The sequence below is a fragment of the Rana temporaria genome, chromosome 6 (assembly GCF_905171775.1).
Source record: "Rana temporaria chromosome 6, aRanTem1.1, whole genome shotgun sequence".
Taxonomy (NCBI): Eukaryota; Metazoa; Chordata; class Amphibia; order Anura; family Ranidae; genus Rana; species Rana temporaria.
In genome coordinates, this window is record NC_053494.1 from 113,334,865 (window position 1) to 113,358,032 (window position 23,168).

Sequence of the window (23,168 nt, forward strand, 5' to 3'; positions counted from 1 at the left end):
TGTCCTTTTTTTCACACAAATAGAGCTTTATTTTGGTGGTATTTAATCACCGTTGGGTTTTTTATTTTTTGCGCTATAAAAGAAAAAAGACTGAAAATTCTGTAAAAGAAAAAAAAAAAGATTTTTTTTTTAGTTTCTGTTATAAAATTTAGCAAATTAGTAATTTTTCTTCATAAACTTTGTCCAAAATGTATACTGCTACATATCTTTGGTAAAGATAAGTACAAATTGGTGTATATTTGGTCTTTGTGAAAGTGATAGAGTCCACAAGCTATGGTGCTAATATCTGAAAATTGATCACACCTGATGTACTGAAGGTCTATCTCATTTCTTGAGACCCTAACATGCCAGAAAAGTCCAAATACCCCCAAATGACCCCATTTGGAAAGAAGACATTCCAAGGTATCTAGAAAAAGACATGATTAGTTTTTTTAAGTCTTTTTTTTCCCACAATTCTTTGCAAAATCAAGATTTTTTTTTTTTTAATTTTTTTTACATTTTTTCACAAAATTGGCATATTAGCAGGTTATTTCTCACACACAGCATATGCATACCACAAAATACACCCCAAAACACATTCTGCTTTTACTCCTGAGTATGGCGATACCACAAAGTTGTCCATTTATACAATATTTCTAACACCATAGCATGTACATACCAAAAATGAAACCCCAAAATAGATTCTCCTACTCCTCCTGAGTACGGCAATACCACATGTGTGAGACTTCCACAGCCTGGCCACATACAGAGGTCGACTATGTCTGAGCATGGCAGGGTATGGCTGGGTATGGCAAGGATGGCTGAGCAGGGATGGATGGGATCTCTCCCCCTCTCCTACTGTACCGATCGGTACAGAGAGGGGAGAGAGGAACCGGGCATCATGACATGATGGGCATCATGACATGACGCCGGTTTGTTTACAAGTCATTTGACGGAGCGATCACGTGGTAAACGGCCACTATTAGCGGCCATTTACTGCGATCCGTGATGCGCCGGATCTTCTGGGATGTTTGCGGGAGAGCGCCCCAGGGGCGCACAGGAGCAAGATTCTGAGAGGATGTCCATGGACGCCCTCCCAGAATAAGCCGACTGCTCTGTAGCCGTCTTTCGGCTATGGCCCGGTCGGCATGTGGTTAAAGTGATCCTAAAGGCTGAAGGTTGTTTACCCTTATGCATTTGATGCATGAAGGTTTAAAATCTTCAGTGTACAGCTCACCCCTCAGCACCCTCTAATACTTGCCTAAGGCCGCTCCTAATCCAGCGATGTGCACAAGATCAGCAGTTCTCCCGGGTCTCTCCGTCTGAGCCATTGGCTCCCACTGCTGTCAATCACAGCCAGTGAAGGGCGAGTGGGGGGGCATGGCTGAGCCTCGCTCTCTGTGTCTCACGGACACAGAGAGCTGGCTTGGGAGTGAGCATGCACCAGTGCCCCTATAGCAGGCAGCTTGCTCGGGACTAGCCGGATCACTGTACTGTGCAAGGATCACGGTAGGATCTGTTTCAACAGGGATCGGCCGGGTATGAAAAATGCATACTTACATTGGTCCAAGTTGGACCATTGTAACAATGCAAGGAAAAAAAAAATGGAAATCAGCTTTAAAGCCCACGTCCAGCTAAACCCCTTCTGTTTTGTAGAAAGTGTGAAAGGGTTATTACATTTGGCAGGTTTTTTTAAGTCCTTTTTAGTGAGATTCCACTAACTTTCAGTTACAGTCGTTTTCTAAGCAGAGTGGTGAAAGGTTAGATTTACCTCGATTTATTGCTATTTTTTCCTGTCTCAGCAACCCCTGTTCTCTTTACTTAGTGTGAAGTATGAAATCACCATCAAATTTTTATTTGACAGTAGGTGCAATTGTCCACAGCAGACTTTCAACCTTTCTTTATCCCATAGAAACCCTAAAAATATCTGTCTGGTCTTGAACTCTCGTTTAAGCGAGGTTCCAGTCCCCCAGGTCCTTTTTTTTTTTTTTTTAATACTCCACCATAATTGTTTCCAATTCAAATCTAACATTTAGATAATGACATTAATGTTGTCCTTTTTAGGTAATCTTTAAAACTTTTAAACCTAACCTGATCTCAGAAGCAGGCAGGGTCCATCTCTGTTGTAGGCATCTGAAACCCTCTTGTATTCCTTTCCGGGATTTGATGCAGCTGGCTACCCAACATGCACCTCCCAAAAGCAAAAGCGCAAAAAGGTTATTTACTAATTATAAAAAAAAAATATATTTTTAAAAGCATTCAGGATGGGTATGACAATGATTGGGCATGTGGAACTCCGCTTTAAAATCAATCACATAACAGTTCAATACAGAAGTAATACAGAACACAAGTCCTGGATGGCTTAATGTAAAAATGTTCCAATGTAAAAGTGCTAATAAAAGCAAAGGAAAAGGCCTTCAAAAAGTACAAAGTTGAGGGATCATCATCAGCATTCAGACTTTATAAAGAATGCATCAAGAAATGTAAGGGTGCAATTAGGAAGGCTAAGATAGAACATAAAATATACCTAGTGGAAGAGAGCAAAACAAAGCCCAAGAAATTCTTTAAAGGGTTTGTAACGGAAATTTTTATTTTATTTTAATGGCTTCCTTTACCTTAATGGAGTGCTGTTTTCATGTCCTCATTGTTCGTTTTTGATCTCAAGTTGCTGTAATTCTTCTCTGATCTCCACACTTCCTGGTTGTCTGTTTCCTGATAACCACAGTATTGGGAGCTTTCTCTCTGTGGTCACTAATCAAGGAGGTGTGATTACTGTGTGTCTAAAGCCCCTCAACACCAATCAGTTTTGTTTTACAAACCATCACTGCCCTGTATTGCCCTGTCTCTGTACATCACAGAAGCAGGAAACAGCATGCAAAAACAAAACTAAAACTGTAGGTACATTATATGATTGATTTTTATCTATTTTTAATCATTTTTAAAAGGACTCAGTTAACTATTACGTCTCTATACCCTGTAAACAGTCATTTCAGCAAAAAAATGTTTTTCCTTTTACAACTCCTTTAAGTATGTAAACAGTAAAAAAGGGAGGACAGACTATATTGGCGCCATAAAGAATGAGGAAGGACATCTAGTTACAAAGGATGGGGTGATGGTGAAGGTATTGAATTTATTCTTCTCCTCTGTCTTCACAAGGGAATCGGGGAGCTTCAGTAACCAAAACTGCAGTGTTTATCCTCATGACGCATCACAGGAAGCACCTCTATAGTTAACAGAGGACAGAATTAGGCTTGGGAAACTTAACATTACTAAATCACGGGACCAGGTGGCTTGCACCCGAGGGTACTTGGGGAGCTCAGTCAAGTAATTGCCAGACCATTGTTCCTAATTTTTACCGACAGTCTACTGACTGGAATGGTACCAGCTGATTGGAGAAAAGCCAATGTAGCACCAATATTTAAAAAGGGCTCAAAATACATCCCTGGGAATTACTGACCTGTTAGCCTAACATCAATAGTATGCAAGCTCTTGGAGGGCATAAGGGACTATATACAATATTTTAGTAATGAAAATGGTATCATTAGAAGTAATCGGCATGGATTCATGAAGAATCGTTCTTGCCAAACCAATCTAGTAACCTTCTATGAGGAGGTGAGTTGCCATCTAGATAAAGGAAGGCCCATAGATGTAGTGTATCTGGATTTTGCAAAATAATTTGACACAGTTGCCCATAAACGTTTTCTTTACAAAATAAGGTCCATTGGCATAGACCAGGTTGAGTACATGGATTGAAAACTAGCTACAAGGGAGAGTTCAGAGGGTGGTGATAAATGGGGAGTACTCAGAATGGTCGGGGTGTGTGGTAGGGTCCGCCCAGGGTTCTGTGCTGAGATCAATCCTATTTAAATTGTTCCTAAACGACCTGGTGGATGGGGTATATAGTTAAATCTCTGTATTTGCGGACGATGCTAAGCTAAGCAGGGCAATAACTGCTCCGCAGGATGTGCAAACCTTGCAAGAAGATCTGAACAAATTAATGGGGTGGGCAACTACATGGCACATGAGGTTTAATGTAGAAAATTTAAAATAATGCATTTGGGTGGCAAAAATATGAATGCAATCTATACACTGGGAGAGAACCTCTGGGGAAATCTAGGTTGGAAAAGGACCTGGGGGTTCTAGTAGATAATAGGCTCAGCAATGGCAAGTAAGCTGCTGCTAACAAAGCAAACACAATATTGGCATGCATTAAAAAGGGGAAATAACTCCAGAGATAAAATGATAATTCTTCCGCTCTACAAGACTCTGGTCCGGCAGCACCTAGTATACTGTCCAGTTCTGGGCACCAGTCCTCAGGAAGGATGTACTGGAAATGTAGCAAGTACAAAGAAGGGCAACAAAGCTAATAAAGGGTCTGGAGGATATTGGTCATGAAGGTTGCGAGCACTGAACTTATTTTCTCTGGAGAAGAGACGCTTAAGAGGAGATATGATTTCAATTTACAAATACCGTACTGGTGACCCCACAATAGTGATAAAACTTTTTTGTGGAAGGGAGTTTAACAAGACACATGGCCACTCATTAAAATTAGAAGAAAAGAGGTTTATCCTTAAGCTATGTAGAGGGTTCTTTACTGTAAGAGCGGCAAGAGTGTGGAATTTCCTTCTAAAGTCTGTGGTCTCATCGGAAGGCCTCGATAGTTTAAAAAAAACGATTAAATAAGCACCTGAACGACCACAGGGATATACAATGTAATACTGACATTTAATCACACACATATGTTGGACTTGTGTCTTTTTTCAACCTCACCTCTACTATATAACTATGTAAGAAGGAATAGGAGGGCCTTTTCATTTAGCTTACAATCTAATATTAATAGGAAACGATGTCCCATATTTTTGTGGTCAACACTTTAATTGACTTATTTTCCTTCAGATGGTACCAGACAAGTTCCTTTGGATTATTCCTTCTTTTCTGCATCTGGACACTCCTTCCTTAAAGCTGAAGAAGTCTTGATATCTGTACATATACCATACTCAAAGAAGGTATGTTAATTAAACTATTTAGTATTCTTACAGATGCTTGCAGATGTTCAGTGTATTTTATAAAGTAGTTCAAAACTAAATTATGATGAGAAAGTACAGATAATCAAATAAGGTTTTCTGTATTTAGACTGGTTAAAAAATAAACCAACATTGCCTACTTTAAGATTATGCACTTTGCATAAGCCTAATGCAGTATACATTTTTTAAATAAAAGAATTACATTAGAGATAGCACTATGCTCTTAATTGGAAAGTTTAGATTTGAACAGTTATTTAGATAAGTTTTGCATGGCACTGTTTGACAAGGTGTCATGGTCTTGTGTCAGACTTGGAGACCAGTAGCTATTGCAGTAGAGAGGCATCCACCGACCAGCTGAGTAAGTACAGAAGCAGGCCACCCTGGCAGATGACAGACTTACATGAGGTGCATAGTAGGGTTGTCCCGATACCGATACCAGTATCGGTATCGGGACCGATACCGAGTATTTGCGGGAGTACTCGTACTCCCGCAAATACCCCCGATACTAAAATAGAATACTTGTTCTCAAAATGTGGAGGACATGGCTGCATTATGTGGGGGACATGGCTGGAATGTGGAGGACATGGCTGCATTATGTGGGGGACATGGCTGGAATGTGGATGACATGGCTGCATTATGTGGGGGACATGGCTGCATTATGTGGAGGACATGGCTGCATTATGTGGGGGACATGGCTGGAATGTGGAGGACATGGCTGCATTATGTGGGGGACATGGCTGGAATGTGGAGGACATGGCTGCATTATGTGGGGGACATGGCTGCATTATGTGGGGGACATGGCTGGAATATGTGGGGGGACATGGCTGGAATATGTGGGGGGACATGGCTGGAATATGTGGGGGGACATGGCTGCAATATGTGGGGGACATGGCTGGAATATGTGGGGGACATGGCTGGAATATGTGGGGGACATGGCTGCAATATGTGGGGGACATGGCTGCAATATGTGGGGGACATGGCTGTAATATGTGGGGGACATGGCTGCATTTGGGGACACATTTAAAAAAAGTATCGGTATTCGGTATCGGCGAGTACATAAAAAAAAGTATCGGTACTTGTACTCAGTCCTAAAAAAGTGGTATCGGGACAACCCTAGTGCATAGTCTAAGTAGTAACCAGTGTTCACCAGAGCTCCCGATTGTGGAGATGGATTTTCTGCTTGTTAGTACCAAGCCGCAGTCCTCAAGATCAACCCACCAGAAGGTTGAGTCAGATAAAGCAGGTAGGGATAGTCAGTAAACAAGCCAAAGGTCAGTAACAAATGGTTGCAGATTGGGATCAAGCAGAAGTATAGCTGAGGAACAAGCCAAAGTTCAGTAACGAGTGGTAGCGAAGACACGGGTGGCAGCAAGAGTGACAAGAAAGGAAATATTGGCTGGAGAGAAAAAAATTATCTGGCTAACAGGAAGTTCAGAGACTTGGCTTAAATCAGGAAGTTCATGGGTGGAGTAAAGGATTAAAAGTTCAAATGAAGCAAGGTTTAATGCCCCGTACACACGATCCAAAAATCTAATGACAGATCCTCTGTTTTTCTTTTGATATGCTAGTCGCATATCGAAAACGGAGAGGTTACTAAAGTTATAAGAATTCTTGTATGACAGAATAAAAAATCGGAAGTGATGTTGCGTTGTAGTGCATTTCTATTGTATTTTCAGACAACAACTGTACTGATTTTTCTGATTTTTGGATCATGTGTATGTGCCATTATGCAGGATCATTCAAGGAATTGTCCAGAGAGCTGTCAAGCATCTCAAGTGGCTGTGTCCAGCATCTCAGACAGAGCAGAGGTCCAGGTGTTCTGTCAGATTAGCTAACCCTTTAGATCAGTGAATAGAAGTGACGTTCTGTCAGCTGACTGACCAAAAATACTTACTAGGTTTGCTAATCTGACAGAACACCTGCAGTCAGAAGGCGGCAGCGGACATATTGTTACACCCAGCAAAGTCTTGAATTTCACACTCATTACAGCAATACAGTGAGCATATATGCTTATATACGTTCGCTGATCTGACGGGTTCGTTAATCTGAGAGAACACCGGGTTCAGGTCCCAGCCCTGGCACAGGGCTGTGAACAGTGTATATGTGTCAACTAGAATTCTCACATACACATGGCGAGGGGATCCAGGATGTGTGTCCTTTTTTAAATTAAACAAATGTAGTGCTACCCCGAAGGAGCCGCTTGAGTATATTTGGTTCTGTACTCTGCCTCTTAACCCCAAAAACAGTCTTAGCCCCTTTGGCACACCTGGCCATAATGTTAGTGTGAACACCACAGTAAAATGACACAAATTGTAGTAAAAACAGAAAATATCTTTACTGTGAAATTTCTTAGGAATGGAACAAACCGTAGCTGTATTACTGAATAATAGACAAATATAACTCAAGTAAACAAATTGTATGATAATGACTGAAGATTAAAAGCGATATAACACAACAATGTTATCTGGCTGCTTCTAGAGGACTTCTCAAGGTGAATAACCCCAGAAGCAGGGGTAACTACACATAAATGACAAATTGCAGTATGAACAATAACACTTCAATAAGATAATCACCAGCCCTACTTAACCACTTAAAGATCTTAGGTGTTTTTCAGATTTGGTGTTTGCAAGACTAAAACAGTTTTTTCTGCTAGAAAAATACTTAAAACCCCCAAACATTATATATTTTTTTTCTAACACCCTAGAGAATAAAATAGTGGTCATTGCAATACTTTTTGTCACACCGTATTTGCGCAGCGGTCTTACAAGCGCACTTTTTTTGGAAAAAAATCACTTTTTTGAATAAAAAAATAAGACAACAATAAATTTGAGTAAAATGATACCCAACATGTCACGCTTAAAAATTGCGCCCGCTCGTGGCATGGCGTCAAACTTTTACCCTTAAAAATCTCGATAGGCGACGTTTAAAAAATTCTATAGGTTGCATTTTTTGAGCTACAGAGTAGGCCTAGGGCTAGAATTATTGCTCTCGCTCTAACGATCGCGGCGATACCTCACTTGTGTGATTTGAACACCGTTTTCATATGCGGGCGCTACTCGCATATGCGTTCGCTTCTGCGTGCGAGCTCGTCGGGACGGGGCGCTTTAAAAAAAATAATTTTTGTTTTCTTATTTATTTTTATTTATTTTATTACGTTTTACACTGAAAAAAAAAATTTGATCACTTTTATTCCTATTATAAGGAATGCAAACATCCCTCGTAATAGAAAAAAGCATGACAGGTCCTCTTAAATATGAGATCTGGGGTCAAAAAGACCTCAGATCTCATATTTAGACTAAAATGCAAAAAAAAAAAAAATATTTGAAAATGTCATTTTTTCAAATGACAAAAAAAAAAATGTTTCTTTAAGAGGCTGGGCGGGACTGACGTTTTGACGTCACTTCCGCCCAGCAGAGCTATGGGGACGGGCGAAGGAGATTTTTCCTTCAGTCCCGTCCCCAGTCAGCTGCCGAACGGTCCCGATCGCCTCCGCCGCTACCGACGGCTACGGTAAGCGGCGGAGGGCGCGGGAGAGCGCGGGAGAGCGGCGGGAGCGGGGGGGGGCCCCGCTCCCGCCACCGATAACGGCGATCTCGCGGCGAATCTGCTTTGGAGACCGCCATTATCGTGTACAGGACCGCTCATGCTAAAGATAGATACCTCGGTTGTGGCAGCAGCTGCTGCCGTTACCGAGATATCCATCTTTAAAATGCCGACGTAAATGTACATGAGCAGGTCTGGAAGTGGTTAAAGAGGAAGTAAACCCTAATGGGTTTTACTTTCTATTTATTCCCCTGCAAAGTAAAAGCATAATGGGCTAGTATGCAAACGATATAAAATGGAAAAAATTGCACATACCAAACGTAAACAAATAAATAAATTAGAAGCTGCGACTTAAAGGATGTTATACAACATCAAATACATATAAGAGAGAAAGAAGGTCGCGCTAAATGTGAGAAAACATTTTGCCCATTGATATATAAATATATAGTAAGCACAATAAGATAAACAATAATCAATAACATACAGTGAATATCAAATACCATATGTAGTAATACAAGTGTAAATATGATGAAAAATAGGAAAAAATGAAGTCCAAATTGTAATAAAAAAAAAGGAAGAAAGAAGTCCGCCAAAGGTGCAAATGATTCACATGACGGTGTAAAAGATGACGACAAAGAACCTCCACCACCATCAAACACTGACCCTTACCAGAGCCTGAGATCTCAAGAAGATCAAACACAGCAGTGTTATGAGATAGCAAACATCCTTCACAGTGGGAACACCATAGGAACATCCATCAGGATAAAGGAAGCAGCCAAATCTCCACCAAAGTCTCAATCATCGAGGGGTGTCAGCACTCACAGATATGTAAAAGAACCAGAGGAGACTTGCATAGTGTAAAATCCTTTGGATGTTTAATGAATAAAAAGAAATACGCACTTACATCATATCAGTAGCATTCAATCATAAAAACGAATAAGCCGGCCGGCATATCAAAAGCGTGTACCCGTCTCTTCCGGGTCTTAACGCGCAACGCGGTGACGTCAGAACGCCGCCTCCCAACGTTTCGTCTCTATTGGGACTTGGTCACGGGATTAACTCTGTTACCCTTGCTTGGCGCCCAACAAGGAGGGAAACATGGAGGATGTGACAAAACAACCACCCGCCTAGCCCTTACAAGCTAATTACCCATATTTAAATACAAGTCTTAGTGAGCTAAAGTAAGTATAAACAATTTTTAAACAAACTTGCATAAATGAAGCAGCCTACTATAGATTCAGTAGATTTTAATACTCCAGGTAGCATGCAGCTCATGAGAAAGCAATGTTTTTCCAGCAAACTATAATAAGCTGAATTCAGTTGGGTATATGAGTCATAGCAAAACAATTGTTTGTGCAAAGTTAATGCTCTTATGGTTCTTTAATCTTTACATTCATTGGTGTGAAACAGAAGTAGCTCAGATTAGCCATTATACCTATCCATTGCCATTAATGATGAATGAAATACATGGTATAAATTATTCTATTCTGATTCTTGTTCATGTTCACAGGGAGATCATTTTTCGGCACTGAGACAAGCCCAGCGTAGAGAGAATGCACTGCCCATTGTCACAGCTGGAATGAAAGTTCAGTTTGAAGAAGGCACGGACATTATCAAAGACATTCGTATATTCTATGGGGGAGTTGGCGCCAGCACAGTGTGCGCAAAAGCCACCAGTAAAGCACTAATTGGAAAGTAAGCCAATAATAAAAATATTGAAAATCATTTTTTTTCCATTTAATGAAAGGCAGCACTAGGGTGCTTAGTTTGAATCTCAATCGGGACATGACTAGGGTACCACAGATGTCAACCAGTCCATCATATAATGGTGTTATGGCATACACTCCAACTTACTTTACCCAAATAATGAGACTGACACCAATATGGATAAAGTTTTGGCCATATTGGCTATTTATTAACAAACATAAAAATAGAACAGACACGATGATGGTCAACTAACCATACCTTAAAGGTCGCTGAAGTACTTGCAGGTTGTGAAAATAGATGTAAGGATAACCATATCATTTTATTTAGCCATCCAGCTCAACTAGTGCTTGGATTTGGGTGTCTTGATGTTTAGTAGATATGATTGTACATATGATTATCTGTATGGTGTGCCAACAATAGAAGTGGTGGCAAAGTGACCATATATAGATAGATGCCTTCACCCTGTGCCTGCATCTTTCACCCACCTCTATTGATACTACACATTGCATGGATACTGAGTTAACACTTGTTGAATTGTTTTATATACATACAGTCGTGCTCTAAAGTTTGCATACTCTGGCAGAAATTGAGACATTTTGGCATTAATATTGAAAATATGACTGATCGTGCCAAAAAACAGTCTTTTATTTAAGAATAGCAATCACATAAAGCCATTTATTATCACATCGTTTTTTGGATCCTTTTTAAATCATAATAATAACAGAAATTCCCCAAATGTCCCTGATAAAAAGTTTACATACCCTGGAATGTTTGGCTTAGTTACAGACACAGAAGGTGGCACAAACAGGTTAAATGGCCATTAAAGATTAATTTCCCACATTTGGTAGACAAGAACAGTCAAAAGACCTGCATAACAAGGTAATGAAACTTTACAAAGATGGAAAAGGATATAAAAAAATATCAAAAGCCTTGAATATGCCAGTCAGTACTGTTTAATCACTTATTAAGAAGTGGAAAATTAGGGCTCTTTTGATACCAAGCCAAGTTCAGGTAGACCAAGAAAGATTGCAGCCACAACTGACGGAAGGATTGCTCAGGATACAAAGAAAAACCCACAGATAAAAGCAGGAGGAATACAGGCTCCAAAAAGGAGGTTCAGTTGTTTTTAAGGAGCACAATTCAACGATACTTGAACAAAAAAGAGCTGCATGGTTGAGCTGCCGGAAGGAAGCCTATACTGCACCAATGCCACAAAAAAGCCAATGAGGCATGTCAAGGTGTTGTTGGGCATATTGTAACCAGGCTTTTTTGTGGAACTTGTACAGTAAAGGCTTCTTTCTGGCAACTTGACCATGCAAGCTCTTTTTTGTTCAAGTATCATCATATTGTGCTCCTTAAAAACAACCACATCATCTTTTTCCAGATCAGCCTGTATTTCTCCTGAGGTTACCTGTGGGTTTTTCTTTGTATCCCGAACAGTTCCTGTGGCAGTTATGGCTGAAATCTTTCTTGATCTACCTAACCTTGGCTTGGTATCAAGAGATCCCCACATTTTCCACTTTTTATTAAGTGATTGAACAGTACTGACTGGCAATTCAAGGCTTTTCATATCTTTTTATAACCTTTTCCATCTTTGTAACGTTTCATTACCTTGTTACGCGGGTCTTTTCACTGTTCTTTTCTACCTCCTCATGGCTCAGTGTCTAGCCTGCTTAGTGCATCCATGTGAGAGCTAACAAACACATTGACTATTTATACACAGGCACTAGTTGTGATTTAAAAAGCCACAAATTTGGGAAATTAACCTTTTAATTGCCATTTTAACGTCTGCGCCACCTTCTGTGTCTGTACCAACATTCAAGGGCATGTACATTTTTTTTTATCAGGGCCATTTGGGTAATTTCTGTTATCATTATGATTTAAAAAGGATCCAGAAAACAATGTGATAATAAATGGCTTCATTAAAGGGTCACTAAAGGAAAACATTTTTTTTGCTGAAATGACTGTTTACAGGGTATAGAGACATAATAGTTAACTGATTCCTTTTAAAAATGATTAAAAATAGATAAAAAACAATCATATAATGTACCTGCAGTTTAGTTTCGTTTTTGCTGTTGTTTCCTGGTTCTCTGATGTACAGAGACAAAGAGCCAATAGAGGGCAGTGATGCTTTGTAAAACGAAACTGGATTGGTGCTGACACACAGTAATCACACCTCCTTGATTAGTCACCACAGTGAGAAATCTCCCAGTACTGTGGTGATCAGGAAACAGGCAACCAGGAAGTGTCCAGAACAGAGAGGAATTACAGCAACATCAAAGCAAAAACGAACAATGAGGACATGAAGCCAGGACTGCAGTAAGGTAAAGGAAGCTATTTAGCTAAAAAAAAAAAAAAAAAATCCTTTAGTGACCCTTTAAATAAAAGACAGTTTTTTGGCATGATCAGTCATATGTTCAATATTATTGCCAAAATGTCACAATTTCTGCAAGGGTGTGCAAACTTTTGAGCAAAACTGTAAATCAACTTTTAGAAGGGTTTAGAAATGGCGTGTTTAGGTCCAAAAATATCTGATCCGTCAAGTAACAGGCCCATGTTTGAGTGAACAATGTTGTTAAAGTTAGATGTTATCTCATAGCTTAGTAATGCTAATGTAATAAATACGTAATTTACATTTTAGGCACTGGAATGAGGAAATGCTAGGTAAGGCCTGCCAGCTAATCCTTGATGAGGTTTCTCTGCCACCTTCAGCTCCTGGTGGGATGGTTGAATACAAGAGAACATTGACCATCAGCTTCTTTTTCAAATTCTACCTGGAGGTGCTGCAGGCCCTGGGCCAGCTGGTGGGTTTATAAAGAATCCCTAAAGAGATTAATTTCCACTGTCAAATACCTGTAGATCATGATTACCTTCTTTTTCAGGATCCTAGTAATCCAGATATCAGTGCTTTAATGCGGTTACAGTCTTCTCCTGTGGAACATTCTCAGACCTATCAGGTAAAAAATATATAATTAATTATATTGCAGAACCAACTTCAACCTAAGAGTAGGGGGGAAGAAATGATGAGAAAAAAGAAATGTCATTAAATGTGTGCAAAATATGTGGGATCCACGTAGCTGATCACTCACCTAATATTGATACATGTACATGGGTATTAGTCGCAAACAGAGGTTTATACATCGATCACTGTGAGATCATCCTGGTCCTGAATAGGAGACCAGTGGATACAGGTCCATTGCTGCTGAACCCAGCATGTCTAAATGGCTCAGTTTTAGGTATGAAATTAGATGTGGGTAAGTCTTGGCAATGTTTCCTTAGGGGGTCTCCTTTCTTTTCTGGCTACTTTCCTTACATTTAATGCTTTGGGACTAGAGAGAAGATGGGGGGGGGGGGGGGTTGTTTGCTGTATATATCTTAAGAGTATTTAAGGACTTGTAGGGTTTTATTTTTGTGTTATCTGTTTGTGTGGAAATCTGCCTGAACAGAACTTCTATAGCAGGTAAAACTGCTCATATATGTGTTTTTTCTGCCTTCCTAGAATTTTACTTAAAGACTGTACAGTAAAAACTTGGTTTGATAGTAACTTGGCTTGAGAGCGTTTTGCAAGACAAGCAAAAATGTTTAATATATTTTGACTTCATATACAAGGAGCTTCATGTCACAACTGGGTATAAAAGAGAAGAGAGGCGCCTCTAAGTGTAGCAATATGGTTACATTTAATGAAGGTACAACATTTAGAAACATATTGATACACTTAGAGGCGCCTCTCTTCTCTTTTATACTCTGTAGCTCCTGCTGGATTTTGCTTCTAATCCCCTTCCATTTGTGGATGGACATTTTATGGTTACACAACCTATCACATTGCTATTATCTATTTATTATGGGAAAATTTGCTTTGATATACAAGTGCTTTGAATAACAAGCATGTTCCTGGAACTAATTATACACACAATCCAAGGTTTTACTTTACTTCCAACTGTACATCATTTATGTGTGTGCATGCATGAACATTATAAAAATATTTTCTACAAAGCGTTATCTGGGTTTTACATAAGTGTACCTGTACTTCATCATATCAATATCTCTGTAATAATATACAGGTGTTTTAAAGTCATTGCAATCCTTTTGCATACCAAACGATTAAGCGGTTTATGTTCAAAAGGAGCCAATCACAAGTCTCTATTAAAAAAGCTACTAAACAAATGATTAAGCTAATTAAGCTAAAGCGGGAGTTCACCCATTTGTGTTTTTTTTCCTCTTTTCCCCATAGCTGGATGCTCCTTTTGTCTAGGGGAATCGTCTATTTGTTATAAAACATGAGCAGTACTTACCCGTTTTCGAGATGCATCCTCTCCGTCGCTTCCGGGTATGGGTCTTCGGGAGCGGGTGTTCCTTCTTGATTGACAGTCTTCCGAGAGGCTAGTAGCCGAAAGAAGCCGAACGTCGGTGCGGCTCTATACTGCGCCTGCGCACCAACGTTCGGCTTCTTTCGGAAAATCGTGACGCGATGGATGCAACCGTCGGAAGCCTCTCGGAAGACTGTCAATCAAGAAGGAACGCCCAGTCCCGCAGCCCATACCCGGAAGCGACGGAAAAGATGCATCTCGTAAACGGTAAGTACGGATCATATTTTAAAACAACTAGTCGATTCCCCTAGACAAAACGAGCATTAATCTAAGGGGAAAATGTGTTCTCCATGGGTGAACCTCCGCTTTAATTATGTGCTGAACAAGTTTTACCCCAAATAAGTTATGAAACAAATATTAAGAATTAAGATGCAACACCAAAGTAAGATTATCACAAATATACAGCCAACATAAACCTAGTGTGTTGCGCTAACACCAATCCAGTAAATAAACAAAAGTCCACATGTATAATACTATATGAAGTCTCTTAGGAAGTGATGAACATATGATCCCTCTTGTATCCCAGTGATCAGACAAACTTCCTCCACCTTGAATCCATGTGAAGATTCACTACCACCACATGAATGGATGTGCCCTTACCAAAGAGCATAGACCTCCTATTACAGAAAGTCAAAGCAAGCCTGTATATTTCATCCTTTAGTCAATACAGTTAGTGGAAAGCCTCAGGCCTCGTACACATGATCGAGGAACTCATCGTTTTCCTCAACGAGTTTCTTGTTAGGCTTGTCGAGAAACTTAACAAGCTTTCTTTCCGTACACACTGTCAAGACCAAATCTCGTCGTTCTCAAATGCGGTGACGTACAACACATACGACGGCAGGGGAAGTATGATTGCATTTGCACAACCCTTGGGGCAGCTTTTGCTAATCTCATGTTACTGCGTGTTAAGTAAAATTTTGGTAGGAGACTGTTTCAGCGTGACAAATGTGCTATCTCCATTACAAACGCTACTTTTACTGAGGGTGCGCTTCCATCTCATACTTTATTCTGAGCATGCGCGGGTTTCTTAGCATACACACGAATGTGTTTCTCGTCAAAAACCAGCCCGACGAGGAACACAACGAGGAAATTCAGACTCCCGTCGAGGAAAAAGAGAACTTGTTCTCTTTTTTTCTCATCGAGTTCCTCAACAGTTTTCTCGATTAAAAACATACACACAACTGTTTTCCTCAGGAAAAAAGCCCTGCCACCAAGTTTCTTGATGGATTCTGTGGAGGAAAACGGTCGTGTGTAAGAGGCCTCAGGGGTTACCCTGGTCATCACCAGATTTGTCAGCAAACTTCCTGCCTCAAGCTGTTGTCACCGGTGGTATGTCACAACAAAAGATAAGCTCGGGCATACCATTGGTGACAAAAGCTTGAGGCAGGAAGTTTTCTGACATATCTGGTGATGACCCAGGTGACCCCTGAGGCTTTCTACTAGCTGGATTGAATAGAGGATGAAATACACAAGCTTGCTTTGACCTCCCATATTTGGAGGTCTATGCTCTCCGGTAAGGGCACATCCATTCATGTGGTGGTAGTGAATCTACACATGGGTTCAAGGTGGAGGAAGTTTGTCTGATCACTGGGATACAAGAGGGATCATATACTTCCTAAGAGACTTAATTTAGTATTATACACATGGACTTTTGTTTATTTACTGGATTAGTGTTAGTTCAACACACTAGGTTTCTGTTGCAAAATAAGTTCAAACTTTGACAATGGGGGTTATTTACGAAAGGCAAATCCACTTTGCACTACAAGTGTAAACTACATGTGCAAAATGCACTTGAAATTCCACTAAAAGTGCACTTGGAAGTTCAGTCGCTGTAGATCCGAGGGGGACATGCAAGGAGAATAAAAAAACGCATTTTAGCTTGCACATGATTGTATAATAAAATCAGCAGAGCTTCTTCTCATTTCAGATCTACCCCTCAGATTTACAGCGAGTGCACTTTGCACTTGTAGTTTGCACTTGTAGTGCAAAGTGAATTTGCCTTTCGTAAATAACCCCCTATGTGTTTAAAAAAAAAAAAAACACAGCAGGATGGCCTACTAAACATATATACAAAAGCTATTTAGATTGGAAAAATACAGACACTACTTGTTTGCCACATGATTCATCAAATCCCACTAATGAAACTTGTAGGGTGCTAGAGAATGTCTGCAGTCGAACAAGAATTTGTTCAGGGAGCGAGAGCGCTATTGATGAGAGCAGTGTTTGAGAGGCGTGTTGTTGGACCATTGGAGAGTAGGGCTTTTACTGATTACAATTTTCGTGTTCGATTAATCGATTTTTTTTAATCGATTAATCGACTAATTTTGATTAATTATAACGCACATATAGATCTAATTACTTTTAGCTGATCTCCTTGCAGGCTGATTCCCAGTGCAGCTACCAACCACTGGAAAAATGGATAGTAGGATACAAAAAACACACAAAGGCAGCGCTCGATGAAAAAAGCATTAAAACTTTTATAGTCTTCAAGTGGGTAACAAAATAAATATTGCACTGGAGATAAAATCGATGTAGCTACATAAACTGTAAAAATGGTGCGAATAATACCAAACGGTACCAAAAGCAGTCATAAAAACATGTAGCTAAGTATGATACTGGTATAAAAATGTGTACAACGATACCACTGCTGAATCTAGATGAGGAGGGGTTAACATCAGTCCGTTGGCATGTAGATGTCCCATGAAGGGAACTATCACAACTCCCAGTGGATGGCTGTAGAATCCCAGGTTGATAGAGGGAAGTGATAGAGGGAAATGTAACAGCCCTTGCGTTTGGCAGATAGTAAGGTCCTGCCAGCATGCACGTCACCGGATCTCCGACGGAACTCCCTGAAGACCCAGAAGCCAGTGGAGAGGTGAGTACCGATCAAAAGAATTTAGATCGATCATAAAAATTTACGATTAATCTAGGAATTAATAGTTAATTTCCACAGCCCTATTGGAGAGCACTGCAAGGTGCTGCCTTGTGTAAGAGAGACATGGTCTGACTAACCTATGTGCTGCCAGCCAGGGTATTCCTGTATTTGGAGCCTGACTGCATTACCATAATGAATAGCAAAGGTTCAGTTGAGCTTTAAGCATTCTGTAAAATGACACATGAATTCATTCTATTAGAATGTCCCTGAAGATCAGCCCTCCCAGGACCCTGTTGGAAGACCCCTTGTTCATCGTTCAGGAATCAAGCAGGCCACAGGAGAGGCAGTTTACACAGATGACATGCCATGTGTGGATGGAGAGCTCTTTTTGAGATTTGTCACCAGCTCCAGGCCACATGCTAAAATCATGTAAGTCAGAAGACAATATAGACGTAATTAGGAAATGACCGCCAATATTTAAGAAAAAAAATAAGTATTGAATATCTTGTGCATCTCATGTGTCTTAAATTTAGCTGTACAAAAAATATATTAATGCAATTTATGTGTGGTTGTTATTACATTATTAATACATTCTTCTACTTTTTCTTCTTGCTTCTGATATCATTTTTTATTTTAGCTGAATGAACTACCTAATATTATAAGATAATAGTAGTATTTCCACTTTTTCACATTTTTATTCTTTATAAGATACTTTATGTGCTGTTTGGGTCTCTGTTCCTTTAGATCTATGGATTTTTCGGAAGCTCTCGCCATGTCAGGAGTAGCTACTGTTATAACAGCAGATGATGTTCCTGGCACCAATGAGTGTTCTCATCATTGTGGATCAACACCTTTACTGGCACAGGGCGAGGTATAAAAGAGTTCAAGTTTTTAAAAGTCATAGATCTGACTATAGATATGTTTACTTGCTCTCTCTTTATGCTCTACAATCATGTAGCATAAGCTCAGAAGCTGGAATGTAGAGAAGTGAGCACAGGAATTCAGCTTGATTCTGCTCCTAGCTCATAGTTCCTTTGGGGAAACATTTAAAGTGGATTTAAACCCAATTCATGACATTTAATCTGGGCACATATATCTGCAGTGTTTTGTTATCTCTCTTCAAAGACCTAAGTCCCCTAGCTCTCTCCTGACCCATTCCTCTGTTATCAGCCTGATAACTACTGACATATTCTCTGACAGAGATAAAAGCAGCCTGACATTTCTGTGATGGGAGGTTGCTATAGATTAACAGGGAGCTGGCCCAGTTATAAAACACCTCTGAGGCCTCGTACACACGACCGAACATGTCCGCTGATACTGGTCCGCGGACCAGTTTCCGCAGACATGTTCGGTCGTCTGTACGGCCGACCGGACCGGATTCCCGGCCTAGCGGACAGGTTTCCAGCGGACAAATGTTTCATAGCATGCTATGAAACATGTCCGCTGGAAGCCTGTCCGTCGGACATGTTCGGTCGTCTGTACGACTCACCGGACATGTCCACTCGGCCGAAAGCCCTCGCATGCGTCAAAGTGATTTGACACATGCGTGGAAGCATTGACCTTCCAGGGTCGCGCACGTCGCCGCGTCATCGTAGGACGCTTCCCGACGAGTCTGCTCTCTCCAGGGACCAGACAGATAGCCAGCTAGACACCGCAGACAGGCAGGCAGGCTCCTACAATCTTTGCTGCATGAATCAACTTGCAGCCCATAGGACCGGCTCCTTCCTTCCCTTCGTGGGCCCCTCTCTTCAGGTAAGACCCTGTCTTTCAGGGCAATCTTTCCACCCCCAGGAATCGCTAGTGACAGTCCTTTTCAGGACAGCCACTCCAGCGATCCAAATTGCGGCTGTTTACCTTCTCTTAGAGCCGCATGCACCCCAATCAGTCACCCATAATCACCCCGGCCACCCGCCGCGCATAGCAGCGTTTTTTTTCTGGCGATCTGCGGCTCTTTCCCGCATCCGCGCCAGACCAGGCCTTATTCGCGGCCGCCGCAATTAGGAAAGACCGCGGCTTCAGCCGCGGCCTAGCGGCGCGCCGCAAAAAGGAGCACTGACAGCCTGGAAATTTTCCTGGAATTGTCAGGGATCATCCCCCTATCCCTGGAGGATCCCATCCTCCCCTGGATTAACAACCAGCTCATACCTACCAAGCCAAACAGCCCCCAAACCTGAGGCCTGTGGCCCGGTCGGCGGCCATCTTGGTACTCCTCAGCTACAGTGACACCCTTCTTCCCCCCCTTCCCCCCCCCCCCATTCCAAACAGTACTTGATCCAGGGTTTCGTCCGATCGCCTTTCAGGGATCAGGAAGGAATTTTTTTCCCTGCGGCAGCAAATTGGCTTAGCACTGCCAGGTTTTTTTTGCCTTCCTCTGGACCAAGGCCAAGCGAGAGGATTCAGCGAATCTTCCCTCTATTGCAATTAATCCCCCCCCGGTGACTGGCAACAATGGTTAAACTGCGATACTCTGCAGAAACGATTTGGGGTCTGAGACAATTCGCAACAGTATTACCAGCCGTCACCAAAAAGGCCTTAAAAATAGACCAACTTTTGAGATTCGATCAACGATCGACCATCAAAAATTTCAACCATTTAACCCAGCTCAAGCACATATCATGTGCTTTGATCAACTCAAGATCGGCAGTAAAACACCGATCAGAAATCCACGATTTCTTACTACAAAACGATCTAGACTGCCTCTTTATCACAGAAAGCTGGCTTTCAGACGACTGCAACACCATTCTTGGAGAATTGGTGCCAGAAAATTATTGAATTATAACGGAAAACAGAATAGGGCAAAGAGGAGGAGGCCTGGCGGTGATCCATAAGTTTCATATTGCAATCACTAAGCCGGTCCTTCAAAATCCTCTTCCATTTATGGAAACCCTTACTCTTCAACTTCAAACTAACCCCCAGGAGACTGTTCACATTCTCCTCTGCTATGGGCCACCTGGGCCAAAATCGCAGCTTCTACCATCATTAACGGAGTTCATATCCACTTATACCCTTAACAGCAAACATCTTTTGCTGCTCGGGGACTTCAATCTGTGGGCCAACTCCTCACAGGATCCCATTGCGGATGCCTACATCGATCACCTGGAAGGATTAGGACTACAGCAACTTATATGCGGGCCAACACATGCTTCAGGTCACACACTCGACCTAATTTTCAGACAAAATCTGAAAATAAAAATTTTGGGAAATGAACCTTTGCCATGGACAGACCACCATGCAATTAGTTTCATAATTTCCAAAATTCCACCAGTTATAAAAGCACCCAAGCCGGTGACAACACACTGGGCTAGATCTCAGAAGGAGCTCCATTCGGAACTCTTCAAAACTACCTTGGGAAACCTAATCGAAACTATTCATCCTCAGTTAACAGCCTCAGATACACTGGATGCCATAAATGCAGCTCTGCTACAATCAGCCGACTTAGTAGCACCGAAACGCAAAGTCCGCATCCGGAAAAAAAAGTCCGGCTGGTTCAACAACCAGCTGTCCCTACTGAAGCAAGAGCGCAGAAGGGCGGAAGCCGCCTGGAAAAGAAGCCCTTCAGAAGATCACCTCATCATCTACAAGGCAATAACAACACAATATCATAAAGAAATCTTCAAAGCCAAGAAACATCATTTTTCTATGACGATTAACAGCGCCATGAACCGCCCCCGAGAACTATTCAAGATGGTCACGCAGACCATGAATCCGGGATGTCTTGAAGTCCCCAATTCAGACACCCAAGAGTTCTGTAATGAACTATCGGATTTCTTCATCGACAAAATCGAAAGAATCCGGGTAAGTATTCTGCAAAATAATACCCCCCTCAGCCCCCTCTTCAATCAACTACAAAACACCAACAGAAACCTTCTACAATCAACTAAGTTCACTCTGGAACCCATCTCCATCGATACCACAAAAAATATCATTGGTGCCTTGCGGAACAGCACAGCACCCAATGACATCATTCCCACCAAGCTGCTGAAGGAATGCGCCGACATTCTGGCGCCTCCCATCACACAGCTTATAAATCAGTCATTTAAGGAAGGCATAGTGCCCTCCCTGCTGAAAGAGGGCACAATCCAGCCCATCTTGAAAAAACCTAACTTGGATCCCAAGGACCCAACTCATCGCCGCCCCATAACAGGCCTAAATATTCTCTCCAAGATAATGGAGAAAATAGTGGTACAACAGCTGCAACAGCATCTGGATACCCACAATCTACTCGATCCATTTCAATCAGGTTTCCGTCCCGGACACGGGACAGAAACGGTCTTACTCAAAATATGGGACGATGCCCTCGAGGCCGCAGACGAGGGAGAATCCTGTCTCCTGGTTCTGCTGGACCTTAGCGCAGCCTTTGACACAGTAGACCACAAAATGTTACTGATGCGACTGGCCGAGGTAGCCAGAATCGCAGAAGGTGATTTACCATGGTTTTCCTCCTTTCTTGAAAACCGATCACAAACAGTGAAACTGGGATCTTTCACGTCGGAAAAACGCACGGTGCCATGTGGAGTCCCCCAAGGATCCCCCCTGTCACCGGTACTGTTCAACATCTATCTTCGCCCTCTCTTTGATATTATCAGTAGCCAAGAACTACTTTATCACTCTTATGCAGACGATACGCAATTGTATTTTCGCATCTGCAACAAAAAGGATCATCATCTCAGTTTAGAGAAATGTCTCTCTTCGATAGAAAACTGGATGACTAAGAGTTATCTTAAACTCAACAGTTCAAAAACAGAACTTCTTATGTTTCACGCCAGCCGAAAGAGTCAACTGGCAACAACCTGGACACCGCCGCCCATTCTGGGCCAAAGCATCACCCCTAGCTCCAAAGTCAAAAGTCTAGGAGTCCTTTTTGACACCTTCATGACAATGGACGCACAAATAGGGTCAGTAGTCAGCGGATCGCACCATTTGTTGCGCCTACTACGCAGACTTATTCCATTTATCCCCAAAGAAGACGTAGCAGTCGTGGTGGGAACAATCGTGAATTCCAGACTGGACTATGCAAATGCCCTTTACCTCGGACTCCCTAAGTACCAAATCGCTCGTCTGCAAGTCGTACAGAATACGGCCGCCAGACTGGTGACTGGGAAAAGGACATGGGACTCAATCTCACCTTTGCTGAGAACCCTTCACTGGTTGCCAGTAAAAGACAGAATTGTATTTAAAGCACTCTGCCTGACACATAAGAGCATCCATGGGAAGGCGCCGCAATATCTTTGCGACAAGATAGAACCTCACAATTCTAATCGCGTTCTGCGATCCACTGACCAAAATCTGGTCAAGGTGCCAAAAACCAAATACAAGTCCAAAGGAGAAAGAAGGTTTGCTTTTCAAGGTCCGAGACTATGGAACGCTTTACCAACCAGCATTCGGTTGGAGGAAAACCACCTGACTTTCAGAAGACAGATTAAAACTCTGCTCTTTTGATGTCATGAGACACGAAACATCAAGCGCCCAGAGGCGATTCAGTTCGCATGTGCCGCACTATATAAGTTTTTCATTCATTCATCGTCGCGGCCACGTCGCGACCACGTCACCGCGTTCGCTGTCCGCGGGGATTTTGGTCTGATGGTGTGTACACACATCAGACCAAAATCCGGCAGCGGACATGTCCGATGAAAACGGTCCGGCGGACCGTTTTAATCGGATTGTCCGTCCGTG

At 41.7% G+C, this 23,168-nt stretch overlaps 1 protein-coding gene across 1 annotated transcript in view; it reads left to right on the forward strand.

Moving 5' to 3' along the window:
- Positions 1-23,168, forward strand: part of LOC120943718 (aldehyde oxidase-like) — a 189,124-nt gene that overhangs the window by 82,033 nt on the left and 83,923 nt on the right. Inside the window, exons 13-18 of the mRNA XM_040357193.1 lie at positions 4,876-4,985; positions 10,057-10,241; positions 12,895-13,057; positions 13,136-13,210; positions 17,755-17,924; positions 18,240-18,366. Coding sequence (XP_040213127.1) covers positions 4,876-4,985; positions 10,057-10,241; positions 12,895-13,057; positions 13,136-13,210; positions 17,755-17,924; positions 18,240-18,366 — 830 coding nt within the window. The remainder of the gene's footprint in view (positions 1-4,875; positions 4,986-10,056; positions 10,242-12,894; positions 13,058-13,135; positions 13,211-17,754; positions 17,925-18,239; positions 18,367-23,168) is intronic.